This window comes from Carya illinoinensis, chromosome 2 (assembly GCF_018687715.1).
Source record: "Carya illinoinensis cultivar Pawnee chromosome 2, C.illinoinensisPawnee_v1, whole genome shotgun sequence".
NCBI classification, from domain to species: domain Eukaryota; kingdom Viridiplantae; phylum Streptophyta; class Magnoliopsida; order Fagales; family Juglandaceae; genus Carya; species Carya illinoinensis.
This window is the reverse complement of record NC_056753.1, coordinates 1674563-1698154: the sequence shown is the minus strand read 5'-3', so window position 1 is coordinate 1698154 and position 23592 is coordinate 1674563. Positions and strand designations below refer to the sequence as shown.

General features: G+C 34.1%; 3 protein-coding genes across 3 annotated transcripts; all 3 read right to left on the bottom strand.

Moving 5' to 3' along the window:
• Positions 1 to 236: 236 nt before the first annotated feature.
• LOC122301595 lies at positions 237 to 1055 on the bottom strand. Its single transcript, XM_043113004.1, has one exon. The coding sequence runs from the start codon at positions 1053 to 1055 to the stop codon at positions 237 to 239; it is 819 nt and encodes a 272-aa protein (XP_042968938.1).
• A 3764-nt stretch (positions 1056 to 4819) lies between these two features.
• On the bottom strand, positions 4820 to 6944 carry LOC122296360 (red chlorophyll catabolite reductase, chloroplastic-like). The gene is made up of 2 exons (XM_043105979.1): positions 6545 to 6944; positions 4820 to 5526 (listed from the first exon to the last, which is right to left on the bottom strand). Exons 1-2 carry the CDS (start codon positions 6911 to 6913, stop codon positions 4915 to 4917), a joined length of 981 nt encoding a protein of 326 aa, XP_042961913.1. The 5' UTR covers positions 6914 to 6944; the 3' UTR covers positions 4820 to 4914.
• A 10636-nt stretch (positions 6945 to 17580) lies between these two features.
• LOC122296354 (heat shock factor protein HSF24-like) lies at positions 17581 to 21765 on the bottom strand. The gene is made up of 2 exons (XM_043105966.1): positions 20781 to 21765; positions 17581 to 18726 (listed from the first exon to the last, which is right to left on the bottom strand). The coding sequence occupies exons 1-2, from the start codon at positions 20982 to 20984 to the stop codon at positions 18106 to 18108; spliced, it is 825 nt and encodes a 274-aa protein (XP_042961900.1). The 5' UTR covers positions 20985 to 21765; the 3' UTR covers positions 17581 to 18105.
• Positions 21766 to 23592: the final 1827 nt, after the last annotated feature.

Sequence of the window (23592 nt, the reverse complement as noted above, 5' to 3'; positions counted from 1 at the left end):
AAAATACTTTCCATATCCTTCTTCTTTAAATCATTAGAAAGGCAATTATTCTGTACAGCTGTATGTGAACTGCAAAGATGTGCTTCCTGAATATTTACCCCCTCCCTTTGATCACTTTCCAAAACAATCTCAATTGCCTTATACGCCTGTGGTTCAGAAGGCACTTCCTGTTTTTCAGCCTTAATGTTCTCCTTAATATCCTCCTTACCAAATTTGACTTCACCATCACCTCTTCCCTAAGCACCACCCTGTTGCCACCTTGAATGGTGGTTTTGGCTATGGCTCCCTCCATACTTTCGACCATCATTGTTGATCATAGGTTGGGCACGGAGCCAGGGGCCATATTGCTGAGCAGTCACTCTTTCTCCTTGCTGTTCCAGCCTCTGCCTTGAGCATCCCCTCCCCTTATGACATAGCACCCCACAATTGAAACAAAAACTCTGGAGCCTTTCATATTTGAAAGAAATCCAGTATTGATTATCCCCATATTGCAACCATCGACCCCTTAGTGAAGGCTTATGCAGGTCAACAGCAACTCTAACTCTAAGGCATCTCCCCCATGCCAGGCCATCAGACTCAGCCTCCACACGAATGACATGACCTATTGAAGACCCAAACTCCTCTCCCACTGCTTCTGTCATAGCTGCCAGGGGCAAATTATGAAGCTGAACCCAAAAAGGTTCATAATTAAACTGTACGCCAACTATGGAGACAGCTTCATCAACTTCTACCAAAGCCAAAAGATGTCTATCAAAAAACCACGGACGGCCACTTAAAACTTTTTCCTTATCAGATAACCATTGGAACTCTATTAAGAAACTCAGATCACCCAGGTCCTTAAACCTCACCCAGCCCTCCAACCTCCATACTTGAGACATAGTAGTCCTAAAAGCTTCATTATTCACTCCTTTTTCAGACAAAACTTTTCCAATAATACAGTGCTTCCCACGAATACTTCCATCCTTAGCAGCCTCATTTTGGACATGGAACACCTTACTCTCTTCCTTAGACAAATTCAACTTTTCCCAACGCTTAGCCAACTCATCCACCTTCATTATCAACCGCGTCACTCCTCTCAAAACTCTCAGATAATGAGAGACGTACACTCTTGCATGAGCAAGAGGACTCAACCTTACTTTTTCTCTAGAGAGAAAAGAAGGACTCCTCGAATAATTTTGGTATATTTAACTTTTCAAGAAATTACTAAATTTTGCAAATGATTAGATGAGAAGTTTGAATAAAATCATTTTATATATAGATCAAAGGATGTTCAAATTGAAACTAAGATTTTTTTTTTTCTTTCGAAAAATTATAAGTTAGCCAAACATGGGCTAAGATACTACTAGAATTTGGACAAGTAAGACTTTTGCCTTATTACAAGATCTCATATCATTAGAAATTAATGATATAAAAGTAAATTTGATGATATTAAATGGAAAAATGTGATGGAATGATAATAGTTTAATTTATTTTCCTATCAAGTTTATGTAAAAAGAAACAAACTCCTAATTGTTATAGAAAGTGAACTCCAAAATCCTAATAATTAAACGGAAGCCTTCATTTTGTAGCAAACTAATATTCATGCAAAGACAGCACTCGTATATATTAATTTCTTTCAGGAAATCAATAGGTAATAATGTACAAATGTATTTTGACCCACCCTAATATTAAACAAATACTATTCAAGTTATATATATATATATTTATTTATGAAGACTATGTGACATGCGTCCTAGTGGATGGATATCTATAGGGGTGAAAACGGTCCGGTCCGGTCGAGTTTGGTCCGGTTCAATTCGGTCCATCATTTTTTCGGTCTATCATTTTTTCCGGACCGGACCGTACCAAATATCTAGTCGGTCCGGTCCTATTCGGTCGGTCCATTTGGTTTGATCCAATTATTCTTTTTTATTCTTTTTTTCTAAATAAATCAATTAAACATTTTATTTAAATTACTAAATTAAAATTAAATAAATTATTAATGTAGATTATGTAACTAACTCATTAAAAAGAAATTTTATATGGTCAATGATACATATTATAAATTATATATACATACATAATACATATTCTAAATTATAAATTATATTTATATATAAATTATAATATATATATACTATATACATAATACATAACGAGGAATTGGTATTAGGTTAGTTAATTTATAATTTACTAATTGTTTTATAGTTACTTACAATTTAGGTATTTTACAAAATATTTATCTAATAACTTTAATTAGATATAGATGTAAATGTTAGTAATTAGTTAATGGTGAATTGGTTATAATTAATTGATAATATACACTACTTAATTAATCGAATATTATTTTGTAATTACATATTTAAAATTTTATATTATAAATGGGAATAGGTTAGATGAAAATTACATAATTAATTATATAAAATAATATATATATAAAATAAAAATATATATTTTTAATTCAGTCGGTTCGGTCCACTTCGGTCTGTGGAATCATGGACCGTGGACCGGACCGAACTAGTTCGATCCAAGGAATCATGAACCGAATCCTAACCATATATTTTTCGGTCCAATCCGGACCGGACCAAATCAATCGGTCCGGTCGATTTTTCCGGTCCGGTCCACTTCGGTCTGTGGAATCATAGACCGTGAACCGGACCGAACTAGTTTGGTCCAAAGAATCATGAACCGAATCCTAACCCTATATTTTTCGGTCCAATCCGGACTGGACCAAATCGATCGGTCCGATCGATTTTTCCGGTCCGGACCGACTGTTTTACAGCTCTAAATATCTACCATGATACTTATTACATATGGAAAATTATTCTACAAACTACCCGACTCTTCCGATTTCATTTAAGAGTTAATCTTCTGGTAGGTCCATCTGTTATTTCCCAAATAGCAACCTTCCAATAGGTGAGTGCTAAGTAAGCTTCCCAACTTAACTCCCACGTGATTGCACATAAGGAGATCACGCACATCCTCTCCAGCCCTTCATCCCCTCTCCCCCCTCTCGCCCGAAAATAACACAGACCAAAGGTTGAACGAGTAACTAACTAGTTGTACAGCACCATTTTTATTAGGATCTTCACCATCAGATTACATCAACAATGGCCACCTTTGAGATCATATATATATATCGAATACTAATTTATAATATTTAATGTGTCTCAGAGAGAGAGAGAGAGAGATCTTACATGGTTTGTTAGTTTCATGTAAGTTTTTTTTTTTTTTTTTCGTATAACTTCTTACCACATCTGTGAAACATTGAAGAAGTCGTGGGAGATCCACAAAAACAACTACAGTCACTGTCAAGGCTTCCATGAGCAAACAACATAATGATGGAGAAGGTGGGCAACAAAAATGGTGTTCGACGGTGAAATTATTGGTGGACGTTGACGGAGTTGGTGATGTGCGGCAGTGGGCAATGGTGACAAGATTTGATTTCTGTGATGACCGAAGTTGAGTTTTGCATAAATTTCTATAGGTTAGTGCTACAACAACGTGGTTCGACTATGGCTTAATGTGAGTTGAGTTTTACAGAATGAGTTTCTATTCTATCTAATGTGATGCGCCTCTTATATTTTGTACGAAATTGCTAACATGACAAAATTGTATTGATGGCTGTTAAAGCCTCAACATCAGCCGGATCGGTGCAAAGGAGTTTCATTAATTTAATTATATCATTTACAAACTCCATTCATCATAAAATTTATGACAACCATAAAAAATAGTTAAATTACAAATATTTTTCAATGCTAGTTAAGGTGAATATCTTCATTTTCATAATTTTCAACAATCTATATATAAAAATATATAAAACATGTCCAGCCACCAACCTAAAGTAACTTCATTCTCAAACACAAATTATTAAAATATGTACAAAATCGATTTCAAGCTTATATACAACAACTTATAAATCAAAATATATAAAAACCTAAAAATTGTGAGAAGATGTATAGTGAAGATCATGTTACCATTTGGTTAGAGGGAGAGAAAATGATACAAAAAATCTACATGGCTAAGTTATTGAGAGTACTGGCATTGGATTGGCTAAATGCTTGTGAAGTCTCCAATACTCACTGACATTGGGTTAGCTAAATGCCAGTAAAGTTCCCGATATTCCTAATATCCCTTTCGCTTGAATGGATTGAGCATCATTGAGTTAGATGACTTTGATTTTTGAGTGAATAAAAAAGGAATTTCGATCCCAAGTTATTTCAATTCACTTGTATGTTGAGTTTTGAGTGAATATTTTTAAAAATACAATTTTTTTTAAAGGCTATAAACTCTTGAAATGTGCCTATGCATTGACAATAGGTTCTCTGGGATGAAGAGAGCGTATTGAGAATGAGAGAAAACCATCTCTAAATTAACTTTGCATTATTTTGATCTCTTGATTGTTGGACATGACCATGAAGTTGAATTTGTATATATATTAATAAATATTTTGTCTTTGAAAATGAAGTTAATTTAGATTGATAGACTGTTTTTATGTATTTTGATGTATATAGTTAGAGATTATGAAAATAAAAATAAAATAAGTAATTAAAAAATGAATTAATTAAGTATATAAAAATTAAAAAACTAATAATCATTTATTATTATTATTATTATAGAGAATAAAATGGTTAATCTAACGTGGAATTTAATTTTGAATAATTAGCCAATACCAATGCCAGTACTTTGATTGCTTACGTATATGGGCAACTATTAGACCTCATATCTTTTAGTTATGATTACTTGATTACTTATAATTTAACGTATGACATCAAAACATATTAATTTGTGTGTTTATTTTTATATAATGATATCAATTTGTAGGTTTATTTTTATATAATTTACGTGGCTAAAGTATTATTCCAAATTATTATTCCAATTGTCTTTTTACATCTTAGACCGGAGTTGAATACGCCGACCAAATCAATTGGCTCCTTATGCAGTGAAAAACTCCTGCAAGGATTCCAGTATTCGGTCTGTTACTTCCTGCCCAAACAACCTCGGCAGGCTCATGCCCAGATCAATTTCAATGGTCTTTTTCTTGACCAACCCGTCTCTTTTCTCCAAATAAGCTCTCTCGACCTCTGCTACCTCTCTCTCCTCACAAGCACAGCGATCCAACCAGATTTCCAGCAACTCCTTCGCAATGGGATTTATACTACTCTTTACGACCTCCTCCATGCGTCCTGGTCCACTTGCCCCGGTGTCGATGCGGGCCATTATAGCAGTGGGAGAGACTAGAGAACGGATGTAGAGGGAGGAAGAGACATAGGGTACAACCTCGGGGATTTTCTCGAGCACCTGTCTTCGTGTCTCTAGTTGGGTGTCTTCGTAGAATGTCTGAATGTAGTCCGGGTAGAGAACGAGTTCTTTCCGAGGAGGCAAATCGAGGATGAGAACTAGTGACGTCGGGCTGCCCTGGATGAGCTCGATTAGAAAATTTGGTGCATCGGTGGAAGAGTTCAGGTAGGCTGAGAGGCTTGTTATGTTCAATGCTCCTCCCGTTGGTAGCTCAGAGTGTATCCAGCTACCCAATATAAAATCAATCTGATACATAATCTCAATGTTTGATATTCAGAAATCAACGAAAACCAAACGTCAGTTACTAAGACACATTCAAGATGCAACGAAGATAAATCCGAGGCTTCCTGAAGTGAAAACTGCCCAAACAAAGACAACCCACCAAGCCCAAAAGAAAGTTACTTCCTTAATTCCTTAACACATAAAGGAATTAACATCAATCAGAGTTAAGCCAACAAAGAGAAGTCCAAGAATCGGTGGTGCAAGAAAACTGCAAAACTACAAGACATTATTGGTGGTTGTGCAGAAAGATCGATCTTTTCCCCACTGCTAAAATAAAAATCCAAAGCCGGAACCAAACTGGGGTGCCAACAGAACAATGCCTCATTCAAATACGTTGCAAGTTTGATCTTAAAAGCCACACTGAAATTATAAGCACCAATGCCTGTGCTTATTAAAATCGGAAGTTCGAAACGGGACATGCCCACTCATTGCCAATTTCACAGTTTTCACTGACGAAGGGCTCTCCTTCAGCATCAATATCAATGTTGTTATTAATAAGTTCATGGAAATAGAGCTGGGATTGAATTTTGTAAATTGAAGGATTAAAGGTTAAGCTTTTAGGAAAACTGGTCATCATTTAACGATTATGTCTGGCGTACAGCTTTATCCCGAAGATTTGGGAATTGTTCACATCGATTCGAAGTAAGACTTGTTCTTGGACTTTTTCCTCTTCGAGATTGGGGCTTGGTTGGAGCGCTCGGGTCCTCTAATGGCGGCTCGGGCGGTGTCTTGGTTGAGGTTTTCAAGTTTGATGTGGGAGTGGAGGCCATGGAGGAAAGACGGGATCGACTTCGAATAATGGAAGGATGAATGCGAGGGAGAGCTAAAGTATAAACTGAATCATCACTTCCTCGGGAATCTGGGTTCGAATACAGACCCCAGATTATAACTTCCTTTCCCATTTAATTTAGAAATTCCATTAAAGTACCTCTCTCGGTACTCATAATTTCATAAAGATCAAAAGGAGAGGGGCGAAAAATACCTGGGAGGGCTTGTGGCCCGATCTGACATGAAGCGTAGCACTGGCTGTCCCTGTCTGGTTCTGATAGTACTGTACATCCGGTGGCAGAGTGCAAGGAAGCAGCTGCGAGCCAAGGCGGTTCTCCAATGTGGACACGAGATCAAGCATCAGGTCTCTGTGTGGGGCTGAAACGTATGGGAAATCCATGAATTTAGTTCGCCCTTGGTTGTGCGCCTCCATGCAAGCAGACGCAGCGGACGCAGAGAAGGAGACTTGGGGCCTCAGTGGGTTTGAAGAGGATGAAAAGATGGGGAGAGGAAGAGGAGTAGAGAGTGGTGCACGGCGGAAGATGACAGCCATTCGTTCCAAGTTTCCAACTCCACAGTTCATAAGTACTCGCTGATATCTTTATCTTGAATCCATGGTCACTTTATCCATTCGTGTCAACAATAAAATTACTGGTCATATAAACAGTAATTGCGTCCGAGGGATGCCAATAAGCCAAAGAGTAATTATATTCTATAGAGCAGCCACTGTAGTGCTGCATACATTATACACCCTTACGTGGTTGCTTTTTTTTTTTTATTTTTTAGAAATGCCAGTGCATTTGAAAATTTAGGTTGATCCCGCTTCTTCAGCACCCGCGTTGCCCACCCAGTGCACCCCGCGATGGCCATCCCTCGGTCCAACACCACCCCGCGCCACCTATCCCTCGCTTTGACTACATAATTTATATGATATCTGGCCAGCCATTTTCATTTGTCACCTTCATCGCTGTAAGAACTTCTCGACTTATAGCGTACAAGCTTGTTGCGAAGTAGAATTTGGAGAAGGAAAAGCGAAGAGAAAATGCCTAGGTTCGATCCATAGCCAATGTTCTTCAAGCGAGAGTGGAATCGGAACCAGCCTTTTCTGGTGGGGTTTGCAATCACCGGAACCATCATCACTAAGTTCTCTCTTGGTCTCTCAGGTAATCCACTTGCAGTCTCTCGTTTCATATTCTAAATCCCTAATAATCCCTAATTTTATTTTTATTATCTAACCAAAGCTTTCCGTCCGTCCATTAATAATGCGCGGAGGAAGACGCGAAGAACTCGACCTTCGTTCAGAGGTTCATTCAGAAGAACAAGAGGTAGCCTTTCCAATCCCCAAACCCTGGTTTTCATCTTCAATCCCTGTGTTTATTTTGTTCCTGTTTGGTCCAACAATCTAAAAACCCTAATCTCAATGACCCACGCATGGACAAAGAAACTTAGATTATCATATTGGAAATGAAAGATCTTCGTAAACATAGACTGAACTAGCTCAATATAGAATGCTTAATAGGGAGTGTTAGGCTTATGAAAATATGTATCTTAAGAATCTGCTTACGAAAAGATGTAGGCTTTAGGCTCCTACCAATTGCTCTGGGAACTTGGGCAATTGACCAGAGTTAATGATCTTGTACCGTTACTATGGTCTTGATTTACTGAGATGATTGGAGGATATTTTTGCTACATACAAATTGCTAGAACCTGTGTTTGTTTTTTTATGATTTTGACCCTCTGTTTTTCGTGCCATTGGCGTGTATTTAGTTCTTTTGTCAAACACGAGTACCTTCAAGTGGTTGTTGACGTGTTCCATTACAATTTTTGGGTTTCTTAGGAGCCAACAACATATTTAACTGAATCCTGGAGCCATGTGCACAGGGACTTCTTGGGTTTTATTATTGCTATTGAGTAGTCTCAACTCTCTTATTTCCTTTAACAAGAGAGGTGCAATGGCAGCTAAGAGTACATCCTTTAGGTATTTATACTTGTATATTTGTATGGTTGTAATACTTAAGTTAGCTTAGGTGGTCTTTTAGCAGCTGTTATATGAAGCTTGGTGGGAGGTTCTTACCCCATGAGTGATTATCTCAGTAGGAGGTTTCCAACCTTCAACTATGACACAATCCATGATGAAGGTGGATGTGTCTGCCATGAAAAGTAACTCGTAGATATGGACCTCACCTCGAGCAATTTTGCATTAACTCTCAAGGATCTGTTTGCTTCTTTTTCTCCTTTTTTCCCCCACCTATTCTCATCAAATTCATAAGTGTTTGGTGTTATCCCTTAAGTTCCCAGCTTTAATTATTAACTTTCCATTCTTTTTTCTTTGTTACTTGTTAACTTCCCAGTAGGAGGGCGTGAAGCTATCCAGTAGAGACCCTCAGTTAAGATTTAACTTTTAAGATGAACAAAAAATTGGCCATACATTGCAGTCTTAGCAGTTTGATCTAAACTGATAGTGTAAATTAGAAAATTGGCCATGTGCTGCAGTCTCACAATGCTTTGTTGAGAAATATCAAGCCCTCCTCTCTCTTTGAGAAAAACGTTATTTTTATGCTACTAATAAAAAATATATCATTTGAAGTTCTCTATTTTCATCCTTTACTAGTGAGTTCCTCTTTTCTTTTTTTTTTTCTCCCAATCTGTAGAGTTTAGACGCTTCCTTAGCCATTTTGGGCTTGAGTTTTATAATTTTTCTTTGACTTGATTTCATAACAAGCGTGTAATTCTTTCACTACTTTGTAGATCAGAATATTTTGAATTGGTGCTATTTGAGACTCTTTCTTTTGCTTGTTTCAAGTGCTAACTCCCAAATCTCTCAGAACCATCTATCCGTTGATGCTTGTTTTTTACAGCAAGATTGTTGGCTATACGCTGCAACAGGAATGAAAATCTAAGATCTTAAATATGTTGCTACAGAAAAAATAAATAAGTAAATCTTGAAGTATGGTGCCATTAGAGTTATTTGCTTCAGATTTAATGTCTCATTGGCTGCAGTGATGGATTTATGCATTTGGTACTAAAAGATTTCAAAGGGATCCAATTCCTTGGGATGAAATGCAGAGATTTGATTTTTGATAGAGCTACTTCAACCATAGACTTTTTTTATTTTTTATTTATCTCTTCTTTACTTCAACCATAGACTTAAAGTAGAAAATATATGATGTTTAAGGTATACTAATAGCACCAATTAATTGGTTATTTACATACTTTCCTGCGTTTGTTGGGGTTGAAAGTTCTCAAAATATGGCATGTTATTTATTGGTACTCTTGTTTGCTAAGAAGTGATTGGTAATCTTGTTTTGCTAATACGCGTTGGTCAATTTTGCAGGCTGTTCTTGCACCTTTTTTTGTTGGTATGACTTGAAAATACTACCATATGGTGAAAAGAGATTCAACTGATTAAAAACCGAACTTCGAAAGATACAACTAGCAATGGATATCCAAACAACTCGACATCGACTAGAAACAGAGGCTGAGAGGCGCAAGAGAAAACTTGAGTGTCAATTTATTTATTGTAATTTCAATTACATATGTACTTTGTTTAGGATTTTATTTTGGGAAATTATGAGAAAACAATGTGAACAAGATTGCAATTTTCATGTCGTGGGCACTTTGTTTAGGATTTTATTTTGGAAAATTATGAGAAAACAATGTGAATAAGATTGTAATTTTCATGTCGTGGGTACTTTGTTTAGGATTTTAAAAGAAGTTGTTTTCATTTTAGATTAATTTTCAGCTTTTTAATTTTACTTATTGAGCATGGCATTCTTTGTTGATCCATATATGTTAATTATCCATTTTGCAATGAAGAGGGGAGGGCACCCATGTGTGCATACTGCCTGCCCCTTGTCATCTGTGAGCATGCATGATTTTGAACTCATTGTTCTGATGCTATTTTAGAGGTCGATGTAAAATATTGTATGGTGAAAAGCCACATGTTGATCTTCTGAAAGTATAATAAATAACAAAAGAACTTACATGGATCAAACTTGAAAATTGAAATCTGAAAAGTAATTGTCATTGATCTTTAAATGATAGTGTAGTTTCATTACAAAAAAATTTGGATCAAACTTGCTCAATAAAGCATTGAAATACTCAAGAACAACAATGTCTAGAATTTACAATAGTTACATGTTTATGGAGACAATATGCACTAAAAATGGTCATCTCCACAAAAAAAAATATGACATCTCCACCAATGATGCTTCACCGAAAAGAGAGGAGTAGTCTATCACCAAAATAATCCATGTCGGAATCCATCACCACCAATGTACTTAGAATTGAGGAGCCTCATGCTGTGTACCTTGTACCATGTCGGAATCCATTGTCCGTCCAGCGTTCGAATTATCTATGAAGATCTAGCACGTTTCAAATAAAGATAATACCTTCTATATGAAAGAAATCATATACAAGGGAAAAACTTTTTAAGCAGAAGTGTATAAATGTTTGTGGTTATTAAGAAAAGTGTGTATAAATTTATTAACCAAAACGACAACCGGAATAACCTCTAAAGTGACCACATAACATTATTAACAAATGATCAAACAAATTCAAATTAACATTAACTTCTAGTAATTCAATTCATCAAGTATTATTTAAAAAATGGACCCAAAAAATGGAACTGTGCTAAACCTTGATGGCTTGGCTTCTCATGTTGAATTTCACTTGGACCCAAAAAATGGAACTGTTGAAGATTATTGTGATTTATTTGAGCTTTTGGGTGTGATAATAAATAATTTATATACTTCCATTTTTGGGGGAGTGGGTTGTTGGTTAGTAATAAAAAATTTCAAAAATCTCCAAGCAAACACATCTACATGATAATAAAACATTTTAGAAGTAATACACATTACACACGTTGACCTCCAAAATCAAGTGCTATGATAATTAAATGAGAAGCATTCTCATGCCCACGAGGCAAAGCTACAAGGAGTGGTTTCACAGAAAGGCCAATCGCAATTTTTTTTTGTTTATGCAGCTTGGTAGTTGATCTTTAAATTCCGAATTCATAAATTTTCTTGACAATCTAAATGGATAAACTAATTAACATCCCTCAATAACCACGATTTCCCCACTGCAAAGAATACTCCATAGGGCAAAATTAAAAAGTACTGATCGCCTACAAACCTAGATTCTGAGATCGGCTTTCAGTAATTTGGGGTAAAATTTTAAATTTAAAATCGACTACAAACCCTAAAAATTTCAGATATATTTCATATCTATTTGTATATGAACGAAATTGAAGTGTGTGTGCGTGAGTGATGAGAATCTGAGCATGAGTGAGTAATACAGAAAGTATATGAGCAGTTTGGAAAAAAAAAAGCTTACCGGCTTCAAAATCGCAGAGAAGAAGACGATGGCAACGATGGGTCCGAGAGGATGGTGATGCGGGTTGCAGGTGGGGGAGAGGATGGAGACACTGGGTGGGGGTGGGGAAGAGGATGCCGACGCTGGGTGGTGGAGACGATGCCGACGAGGGGTGGGGGTGGGGGGCAGGGGGTGTGCAGACAGAACTCGGGGGGTGGGAGCTCTCCTTCCACATTTCCAAATGAGTGAAATTTGAGAGAAGAACGGAGATTTTGTTGTAGGGATAAATTCGTCATTTTACTAATGTGTGCACCGAATGCTACGGAATAGTGGCTACTCTTAAGATTTATTCTAAGCCAAATGCTTCCATCTTTCTTTTTTTTACATTCATTTTTTTATATATTTTTAAATATTTTAAAAAGAATTCACAATATCATTAAAAACTATTTTCTTAATCACTAAATAAAAACAAAAAAAAAAATATCGAAAGAATTTATTGAAACCCAACTCTCGGTGGCTTTAGCTTTTTTCAACAATAATTATATCAATAGTAATCTCATTAGTGAGTTTATTAGTGGCAATATCTTTATTTTTTATTGTTTAAAAACAATAAAGATGTAGATTAGTTTAGAAAATATATAAAAACGACATTCATGATATTTTCAAACAAAAATAAAAAATATAAGGCATAAGGCATAAAGCATAAAAAACTTTAAAAGATCGAAAAACATTAAAAAAAATATTTTTCTTTTTTAAAAGCTCGAATTTTAAAGAATATTTTCTTTCTTTTTAATCTAAGAAAGTATTTTTTTTTTTTTCATGAGAATTTTGTGGGCAATTTTATCTTTTTAAGTGAAAGTGGGGTATTACAATTCATTGATAATTTGAGGGCAATAGACCAAATTAATTAGTGATTGCAGATTGAGAGATAATTAAAGAGGGGTTTGTTTATTTTTCCTTAATTTTTTTATTTACACACATTTTATCAATATGTAAACTTGGATTTTATCTTCTATCGTGATTTGCTTAAAAGACTCGATTTAAGAAAATATATAGTCTGACCTTTAAGCATTGAAGTTGAGAAGATAATTAATTTGGTGTTTATTTAGGTTTATATTTAGAAAAGTACTTGGGACACAATGAGATCCCACCCATCTTGGTCCAAGTTTCTAATGGATTTTTGTTCTCATTTTACTTCTACCCCCACTAGAAACTTGCCATCATAGAAATATCTCTTTACATAATATTTTTGGTAGCTTGAAAATACTCATGCAGTAAGTTGGAATAGCTTAGATGACGGTTTTCAGTAAGATTTTCTTTCTAGTTTTAAATAGAAACAAATTCTTCCAGTTGTTCAATCTTTGTCACATTCTATCTTTAATGTTTCTGAAGTTATTATATTTAGATCTATCTACCATTCTGGGCAAACCTAAATATTTCTCCATATTTCAACTAGCTTTGAGACCCACTGCCTCTAATATTGTCTTTTGCTCAGTATCACTAGCATTAGGATTGAAGAATATTGATGTTTTCTGTTTGTTAAGGCATTATCCAAAAAATCTTTCATAATGATCAAGAACATTGTTAATCCTTGTCCATTCTAGAAAAGTAGCCCTACAAAAGCAATGCAATCATCTGCAAACATAGGGTGATTGATCTGAATCCCCCCTTGTAACAAAAACCTCTCTTATCTCCCCCATTTGATTCAACCACATTGATAACAATACTCAACCCTTTAACGCACAACAAAAATAGGTATGGAGACAAAGGGTTACCTTGTCTAAACCCTCTAGAGGGAAATTTTTTCACTAGGTACTCCATTCACTAAAATAGAATAAGTGACAGTGGTAACACATTCCATTGTTAAAGTTGTGATCTTTTCACCAAAACCTAATTTTCTTCATAAAAATCTCTAGATAATACCATTTCATTTATTCATATGCTTTTGACATATCTAGTTTTAGAACTATTATGCCAGTTCTACTTTTTGTCTAGCCTTCATAGATTGGAGAACCTCATAAACCACCATAACATTGTCAGTAACAAGCCTTTTTGGAATAAATGCACTATGATGGTATGAGATAATACTTGGAAGGACTTTTTTGAGCCTATTTGGTATAGTCTTTACAATAATCTTATAAATAACATTACAAAGGCTAATTAGCCTATACTCACTAACTAATACATGGGAATTTACTTTAGGAATTAAAAGAACATAAATATAATGTAAAGCCTTATCTATATCCTTCCCCCTAAAAACATTTGAACAATAGTACAAACCTCATCTACTACAATACTCTAATAGTTTAAAAGAAGTATGCCCTGAAGCCATCTGTTCTTGGAGATGTTAATAGACCCATCTATTGTACTGCTGCTTCAATTTCCTCTCTTGATATCTCCTATTGTAAAGCTTCACTCTTCTCTTCTCTCGAGATGATAAGGACTGGAGACATGATTCAATCACTTGTTTGGATGGCTTTGTAGTTTTGAAAACATTTTCATAATGCATCTTGAAAGCATTCTCAATATCCTTTTGGTCTTCCACTACTCTGTTGTGCAAATTGTCATGATCACCATGTTAATGCCAAGTCCTTTTTGCCCTTTATTTTCATCTTAGATCTTCCTACTCTAGTAGAGTTCCTCCTTCTTTCTATAACTGTTTTATTTTCTCTACATTATGGGGACCTTCCATATCTTGCAACCTCTTAATTGCTTTGTCGTATTAATAATATCTTCCTCAAGGGTTCTTCTTTTTGTCTCACTCCAACTAGTTAGAGCCTCCTTGCAGACATTCATAGATTTTTGGATCTTTTGCATAGAGTTTGAAATAGAAGCCCCTACTGGCCAATTCTACTCGATAACCTTATCACAATCTTCCTCCTTAATCCAATTGGCTTCAAACCTAAACAACTCGTCTCTTTTATTGATGTTTGACTATTCATTCTTCATTGACAGCAATAATGGCCTATAATAAGAACTTCTCATTGTTAGAGTATCTACCCATACTGACTTAAAGCAAGCCCTCTATGGAGAGTTAGCTACTTCTCTATCCAATCTTTTTTCAGTGAAAGTCTCATATGTGTGTTTATTGCTCCAAGTAAATATGGTCCCTCTAAACCCCAGGTCAGATAAGAAGTTATCTTCTTGAGCCTCTTTAAATTCTACCTCTCAGTTTGCCTCTAACTTTCTTTGATCGCAAAAGAATTTCATTGAAATATCCCAATACACACTAGGCAATGTTTTGAGATCGATTCAATCCTACTAATAAATCCCAAGATAAATGCCCTAAACCTGTCTTAGGGTGTCCATAAAAGCCAAATAGAAGCCGTTTTACTCTAGAATTCCCATCTTTGATCCAAGCATTTATATGCAATTGTGAAAAATGTTGGACCTCCAATTCCACTTCACATTTCCAAAATAGTGCTAACCCTCCTCTTCTCCCCATTGGATCAACCATTAAACAAGTATCAAAACCCTAACCTTTTCTTGAGAGCTTCATCCTTCTTGAAGAAAAGTAGTGTTTCAATCAGCAAACTACTTCAAGCTGCTTGTCACTTACCATATACTATATAGTAAAGGTCTCGAACTATCATGAGGTTTTCTAGCCCTTGGTAGTTCTAACTAAGGATTTTTATTTTGACAAACGGGGCTATCTAGCAGCCTTTACCTCTGATTCTTCAAACACACAAACATCTCATCCCTATTCCTTTCTTCTTTTTGCTCTAATTTGCACAACATTGTCATCTCCAACGAAAATTAGAGTTTGCTTATAAGAGCTTAGGTTGAACTGACTTACCTCTGTAGTCTTCTTTATTCGAGCTTTCTTCTGTTCCACCTATCGATTGGTGATGGCTTGGTGCTAGTTTGTTAAATTACTCGTGTTTTTCCTTACTGTTTAGTTTGAACCTATAGTGTCTTGTTTAGAGGGGTTGAAAGTCCCTGGCCCAAGCCCAACAACATCTCCATCAGGCCTAATACTTTTTGACTTATTTTTTCTATTTTTGACTTAATCATTGTGTTTGATATCCTCTAGTCTATAACAATATTTTCTTTGATATTCTCTCATTTCTACTAATTTCCTTTAATTATCGATGTTTGATGCTCCGCCTCCCTCCACAGTCACACTTGGAGAAGATACCCAACTATCTTCACCGTGAGAATCCTTTAGAAGGGCTCTATCTCTTTTGTTGTAAGAATTGTTGGCATTGGATTGAGCTCCACCTACTAATTTCTTTCAAAAATTAGGCACAGCCCTTAACAGGAACCTAATTGGTTCCTTACCATTGTGATTTGCATCTATCCTGAACCAGACTTTGGGCACAACGAAAGCAAATTCGATGCAATCTTTCTAGGTGAAAGGCACCCACATTTTCCTCCCTTGCTAGGTGATTGTTCTACCTCTTACAATGACCTTCTTTAGATTGAGTTTAATTTTCACACGTAAACAATTTCTCTAGCCTACCCCGTCTTCTTGTATGTCCACCTCTATGACTCTTCCAAAGGACCTTGCAATCTAACTCTCAATTTGGCGGTTCCTGCAAGCCAAAGGCAGGTTAAGCATCTGAACATAAAAAATTTCGTGATCTAAATTTAACATATTTGGCTAAATCATTCCATCAAAAAGCTTCAGGATAAATAAAAAATTGTCAAATAGTCGTGGATGGTGTATGATGTGTGAGATGATGAGTAACAAATCTCTAGAAATATTAATAGACTTGTTTTCATCATCAATCAACTTTAGTCGATCCCAAATCTTTTTTAGTTCCTCCATGACCCCCTTTACAATCACCAGTGCAACCTAAGACTAATCCCTCTTCTCCACTGGAAAAAAAAAGGATTGAAACAACTTCACCTCCTACTCCTCACTAAGAGCAATAGAGAGAAGACTAGAATCCCTCCTCCTCACTAAGAGCAATATTTGAAATGAAGTTGAGACAAAAAGAAAGATTAGTTGCTTTTTGGTTTGAACTTTTTCAATAATGATCAGTATGGTTTGGAAAAAACTTGGTTGGTGCTCACGTTGGATTTGAGAAATATAATTTTATCCGCTAGATTCAACTTCTTTGTACCAAGTATTATTTTAAGCGGGACCAGAAAATGATAGTTGGAAATGAAAACTTTTAATAAAAATTCATTTTATATAATCTTCTTAACATCTTATGATGTGACATTAAATGAGTAGCTCATAATTTGAACATAATAAATAGTCTCTAATTATTTAAAAAATGATATTTACACTTTACAGTCATAGAATCTGCAAACTCATCACATTCTTTAGAAAAAAGAGATAAATCTAAGGTCTACATAAAAAATATATATATATTTTTAATTACAAATCCTGCTTTTTTAAAGGAAGTATGTACCATTTGCAAACTTTAGAATTTTATCTAATATTACTCATTATTTAATAAACATTTCTATTTAAAAGTTTTTACACCAAATACAATTCACATGATATAATTTAGTTTAAAAGATAAAATTTTAAATTTTAAATCTAACAAATCAAATTATATATACGTGAATATTGTATAGTATGAAGATTTTTTCTAGTTATAAACCGGTGTGCTTAGCAAATACTTCGTATTATCGAATAAAGATTCTATTTGACTACTGAGAATTTTTAGATAAGAATTTTGAGTTTTAAGATTAAATATTAAAATATTATATTTTAATATTATTATTATTTTGAGATTTAAAAAAATTAAAAAAAATTAAATTAATTATTATATTTTGTATGAAAATTTGAAAAAATTATAATAATGAGATGAGAATTTTATATTTGAGATGAAAATTTTCAATGACCAAACAGTATATTAAATTTTAGATTTGAAAAGTCTGAGTAGTATTGCTCGTTAAAAAAAGCGTGCATAATCCGGAATGATATATATTAGAATCACGTGCTTAGAAAAAGAGAAAAGGAAAAAAAAAAAAAAATCATGCAATAAGATTATAATCACATATAACTGAGAAGAAAAGTACATGACTTAATGATGGTACAGATCTAGAAATGTTCCAATGTGCAAACCTTACGATTACAATGTCAACTTCCTAGTGATTAAGCTGCAAATTTCACGCAAAGTGTGCGTGGGTATATAAACTATAACAGTAAAGGAAGGTGGAAATCTATTATTTTAATTTGATCTCTACAGTATAAAAAAAAGTTTTTTACGTCATTTAAATTAGATGAAAAAAATATAAAATAATTATCAAAATTATTTTTATAACTATTTTATATTTTTTATATCTAATTTAAATAACGTAAAAAATCATTTTTATTGTATTTCCACTTTCCGGGACAGCTACTTAACCATCATACATTATCACTTCAATAAAACCTAATTGATTAGAAATTAAACCCTGGGATAGTCCTTTTAACTTTTTAAAATAAACGAGGTGCACCAGACCTTATCCAACGCACCCTCCCACGTGGTCTTTTCTGCTAACGTGTCACACTATGGTTTGTCAATTACAAACCTTCATTTCCTTTGGTTGGGGCGCACTAAATCCCATTTTCTCATCGCGCTCCCTTTTCTTCCCATCTCCATTCAACCAAACACCAAATAGTTTCAGACTGTCCCCTGTTTCTTCAGTCCCGTTGTTTTTTTCGTCATCATCTTTGTCGGAATCAACCCCGTTGGCCTCACCGAACAATCCATTGCGGCCGAAACCACAGCTTCCTTGCCGCATTATGCGATTGACCTGATCGGTCCCCACCTTTAGATACCCAGTCAGAAACGCCACCAATTCGTCGCATTGCTGCTTCATTTGTGCCAGCTCCGAGCTTAGTATCTCGTTGTCCTTCTTCAATTTCTCGTTTTCACCTGATAAATCAGTCACCTGAATCGTCTCCACCGACTCCGGATCCTTTGAATCCGGAGAATAGGTAGAAGTTGACCCCAGGTCCTCGCCAGAGTTGGAGGTCGAAGAGGGACCGCCACCAGTAGATTTGCCTACGACTGGAACCTGTGCTGGTGCTGAATTCACCGTTTTACGACGCCGAATATGCGAGAGTAGATCTTTTTGCCCTCGCTTGAAGTTCTCGTTCGAAAACTCCCATTTGTCCGGCACGATCTTTCGAAAGCCCTACAAAAACATTAAACAAATCAAACTTTAGGCAATTTGCATTTAAATTTTCCAAGCCGACAGATTGGAAAAACCAACCTGACTTAAAAAAGTTAATTCACGTGTCAGATGAAAGAGATTAAGATATAAAAGAAATCCGGACGTTGGACTATCTGAAGAATTCTAGAAAATTCTCCATGAATCAGGAGGGTGGGGTCCTGCAAAGTAGCTGTACCTTAAATCGTACAGTAGGCTAGACAGAAAGAGCCCTCAACTATCTCCCCATCTATGTTACAATTTGCTGTCACAATAAGGACAAAATCGCAAAGGTCGTGAATTTTCTTACAGAACCACCAAAACGAAGTTTACTAAAAAAATTAAGTATTTTATGATATTATTAAGAGTGATATTATCTATATCTTTTTTACCATTATCTGTTTATCATCTTATGATGTATTATTTAACAAGTAAAATTATTTATTATATTTTATTTATATATAATCTATTTAATATGACGTCAATAAATATGAAAAGACGATGAAATTAAGAATATAATAACTAAGAGATTTGTCAATCTTAATTCTTGATGAACAACTCAAAACATTCGTTTAAAGGACAGACAGATCACACGTCTTTGTATATTCTTGTCCGTAGATACCTACACAAACTTTATGTCTTTATTAACAAAAATTAAAAAATAAAAATCAAACAATCTCTTCTTATTTAATTATTATAATTTTTTTAAAAATTTTATATAAAATATAATAAATAATTTAATTTTTTTAAATTTTAATATAAAATTAAAAAATTATATTATAATAATATTTTATTTATTATTATTTAAAACATTTCTTCTTATTTAAACTACGTAACCTAACGAACTTAAAATTCCATACACCATATAAATATCTAAGTATAAGAGCATTCCCATCCGGTTCTTCAAAGCATTAAAATCTCCATAATTTGAGATTTATTTTGAGGTTTTGATCAAAATACCCCCCACATCCGGATTCCTATTTTAGGAAAAAGGTTTAGGGAATAAACAGTAAGTCCCCATATTTGGGGACTCACTATTCAGTCCCTAAATCTTTTTTATCAATATTTTATTCTAATATATAAAATAAATAATTTTTTAATCATCTACATTTCCTCTCATACTCATATTTATTATAGTTTTAAATAATAATTTTAAAAATAATTTAATTAATTAAGAAAATATAAAAAAATTAATTTTAAAAATGTTATCATATTCACAAAAAAATAATTTAAATTTTTATTTAAAATATTCACTAGAGTAATAGTTCAAAAAATAAAAAAAAATATTGAGTAGTTAAATTTGTAAATAGAAGTGAAAGAAAAAAGTAATAAAAAAGAATAGAAAAATATTATTTAATAGAATAGAGATAGGGATGGGGAATGAGATGTAAGAGGTTTTTGAAAGATGAATAAAATTTAGAGAAAATTTTGAGGAAAGGTGATTTTAAGTTAAATTTTAGGGATGGGAATGAGGATGCTCTAAGAGGGTGATAAATGAGGATAGTCTATTACAATTATGCCAGCTTTCAATTATAATATCGAGTAATACTTTTAAAGCATATATTTGGATATTTTATCTCATGATATAAACTAATTTTAGTTTCAAATCTTTAATTTTTTTATTTAATTATTATAATTTTTTTAAATTTTAAAATAAAAATAACATTAAAAAATTATATTTTAATAATATTTTTATTTAATTTTTTCTCTCTATTTTTTAAAACTCTAAAATATATTTTAATCCAAACCATTTAATTATAACAAATAATTTCATTACTATTTATAAACCATAAAATTTCTTTAACACAAAGTCGTGAGTATTTTTGGATTGAATAGATAGATCGGGAAACTTGAATCAATCTATCCAGAAGATGGATAAGATTTTTCATGTAAAATAATTAAGGTATTCTATTGAATGGATTTTCTTAAATCATCAGTATTGTTTCTGTTTAAAAGGAGGGACATGATCAGGTTCAGGACTGTTATTATTATAGTGATGAAAAGAAAAGATCAGAAGATCGAGGAGATCATGAACTTACATATGTGTTAAGCTGGCGGACGAAGCTGGAGAAATTGTTGTGTTTGAAATAGTTAGGCAGCAAATCCCTGGCGAAATCTGCAGTCTTCCACACCACAAAAGTGGTGCCGCTTTCACCCCACGATATCACATCGTCCGTGCCTGGATCATCCACCAATTGATACGTCTTCGTCAGGAACGGCGCCGGAACTGACCTCTGAGCCATTTTGTCCTCCGGATTTTTCCCCTTACCGACCTACTTTTGAAATGACCTCCCTTAAACCCGAGACAAAAAGAAAACAGAAAAAAAAAAGAAGAGACGGAAATCTGGAAAGGATGAATAAAATGAAAACGAGAACGATCCGATCGGTTTCCTACTACAGGGATTAATTGTGAATTTTTCAGCAACTGAAAAGCAGGATAGCGGTCAAGAACTCCCAGCCCCAGCAGTAGAAACCTGAGAGAAATAACCGAGAGTGAACCGGATTGTTGCTCCGATCAGATTCCATTGGTCAGCAACGAATCCGGTTTTTGGGGTTGATGATCCTGAGTTGAGAAAAATACCATGACTTCCTGAAAAAGCCCGGGGTATTATTCTTCTTCAAAGTTCCGAGGGAGCTACACATTTATAATAGGAGAGAGAAGGCGAAAACGAAGACGTGGGGTTCTAGTCTTCTAGAGTCCTAGACATCAAACGGCATTAGAAGAAAGACAAAAGCCACAAAGCAAACTGTTGTTCCGTCGGTTTTTCAAAGGTAAGTTGGAAGAGAGAGAGAGAGAGAAGGAAGAGAAATCTGAAATGGGAATTTGTTGAATTCTAGACTTTCTGTCGGAAGGGAAGCTTCCAATGCATTTCAAAGGGGATTTGGGGGACGAGTGTTATTTGAACGCGTGGATTGCACCGTTTTTACTTTTTCCGAGAAGAAGAAGAAGAAGAAGAAAGAGAAGAAACCGGCTGTGCGGAACGGGTGAGCAGGCCTTTTCTCTTCCCACCAACTATCTTCCAAATTTTCAATTGCTTCTTTTCATCGTCACTTGCATTGCATTTTCATGTCGAGTGACATGCGTGTATAAGTCAAACCGATTTTCCTAAAGTAGGTCCCACTTATTTTCTTATTATTAATTTTAATCACATTTATTAAATAATACTATTTTTTTTATTAGAAAAAGACAAAAAAAAAAAAAAAATGGTCCCAACTCTCATTCATTTATCATTCCTAAGTGTTAATAAAAATTATTAAGAATGTGGTGTAAAGTGTTTCAAATAACACCATTCAGTTTATAATGACCTAATTATTTCATATTGAGTTGTTCGATTATTACTATATACGTAGAGATATATGTAGTGTAATAATTTTTTTTCCTTTGTTTTTTTTTTTTTTAAATATCCATCCAGGTTTAAAAAATTTAAAGAAATTCTCCTTACTCGGTTTGTAACTTAGCAATTAAATTTAAAATAAAAAGAGAGTGAGATCTTGTGAGATATTATATCTTGTTTGTTTATACAGATAAAATGAGATGAAAATTAAAAATTAAATTAAATATTATTAAAATATAATATAATTGCCACGTAGATAACGCATATATATATATGGGCTTTGCTACATACAGTCGGCAAATGCAGTCGGCGTGCAGTCGGCTGTACGGAATGAATAAAAAAAAATTATAAAATTTTTTTTATATTCAGGAGGACCTACATGAATAAAAAAAGTTATAAAAATAATCTTTTTTTTTTTCATGTAGGTATCGTATTAATTTACTTTTTTATAGCCGACTGCATCTGCCGACTGCAAAAAATATTTCTCAATTTAAAAAGAGTCATGCTTGATTGGATGTTTCCGCTCTTAACTTAACAAATAGAGGGATATGATACAATATAGGTTAATTTGAATGTGATTGCCCACTTGGTGTTAGGCAAATGTTTCCATCAATACAATCAACTCAGTTTCCAAATATTTCTTGTTTTGAACGATATTCGTTCTTGGACAATTTTCCAAAATCAATAATAAAAGAAATAATTTGGAATTTTGGGAAAAAATGATTATGGACATATTTAACATTTTAATTAATGACTCCCTCTAACATCCAATATATATTAAAATGGGAACTATGGAGTATTGTTGTATAAAAATATATATAAAAAAATGGAATTAGTTCTTTTTTTTTTTTTAATTTATTCTTATTTAACAAAATAAAAACTTGGTAATTATCTAATAATTGGTAGACGAGTTGTGTTGTTTGAAAGTTTTTACATTACGTACATACACCATCTTAAAATTTATCTTATAAATTAAATTATTTCACGTAGATAATGTATGTTAGCTGTAAAGATTTTCAAATATAATTATTCTTGATATGTATACACAGTACATGATGATCAGCATCAACATAGTGAGAAAAAATAGAGACAGATATCATGTAGCATTTCTCCTAGTATGGGGGAGAAACAAAAGGTAACAACAAAGATCAATTTAGAAAGGAATGATAATATATAAGGATGATCAAATGCATGATCTTATGCATGCACTGTTTGTTTCGTAGCCACATGATTATTTCGCCTACATATATAGTCTGAATACGAATCGGATACTAGCAACATATCACAATCGACATACCGCTGCTTTCGTTTTCTTGGACCAGAAGACATTATATATATATATATATATATATATCTAGCTATAGGTGGCGGCGTGAAAGGAAGGAAACGTCCCTGCATGCATTTTATATCGGGCCATCACAAACGTTGGAATTCATTATTCTTCCTTTCTTTGTCATCCATATATATCATATTGACTTTTGCATATCCATGCATCATCGTCTCTATCTACCTAAAT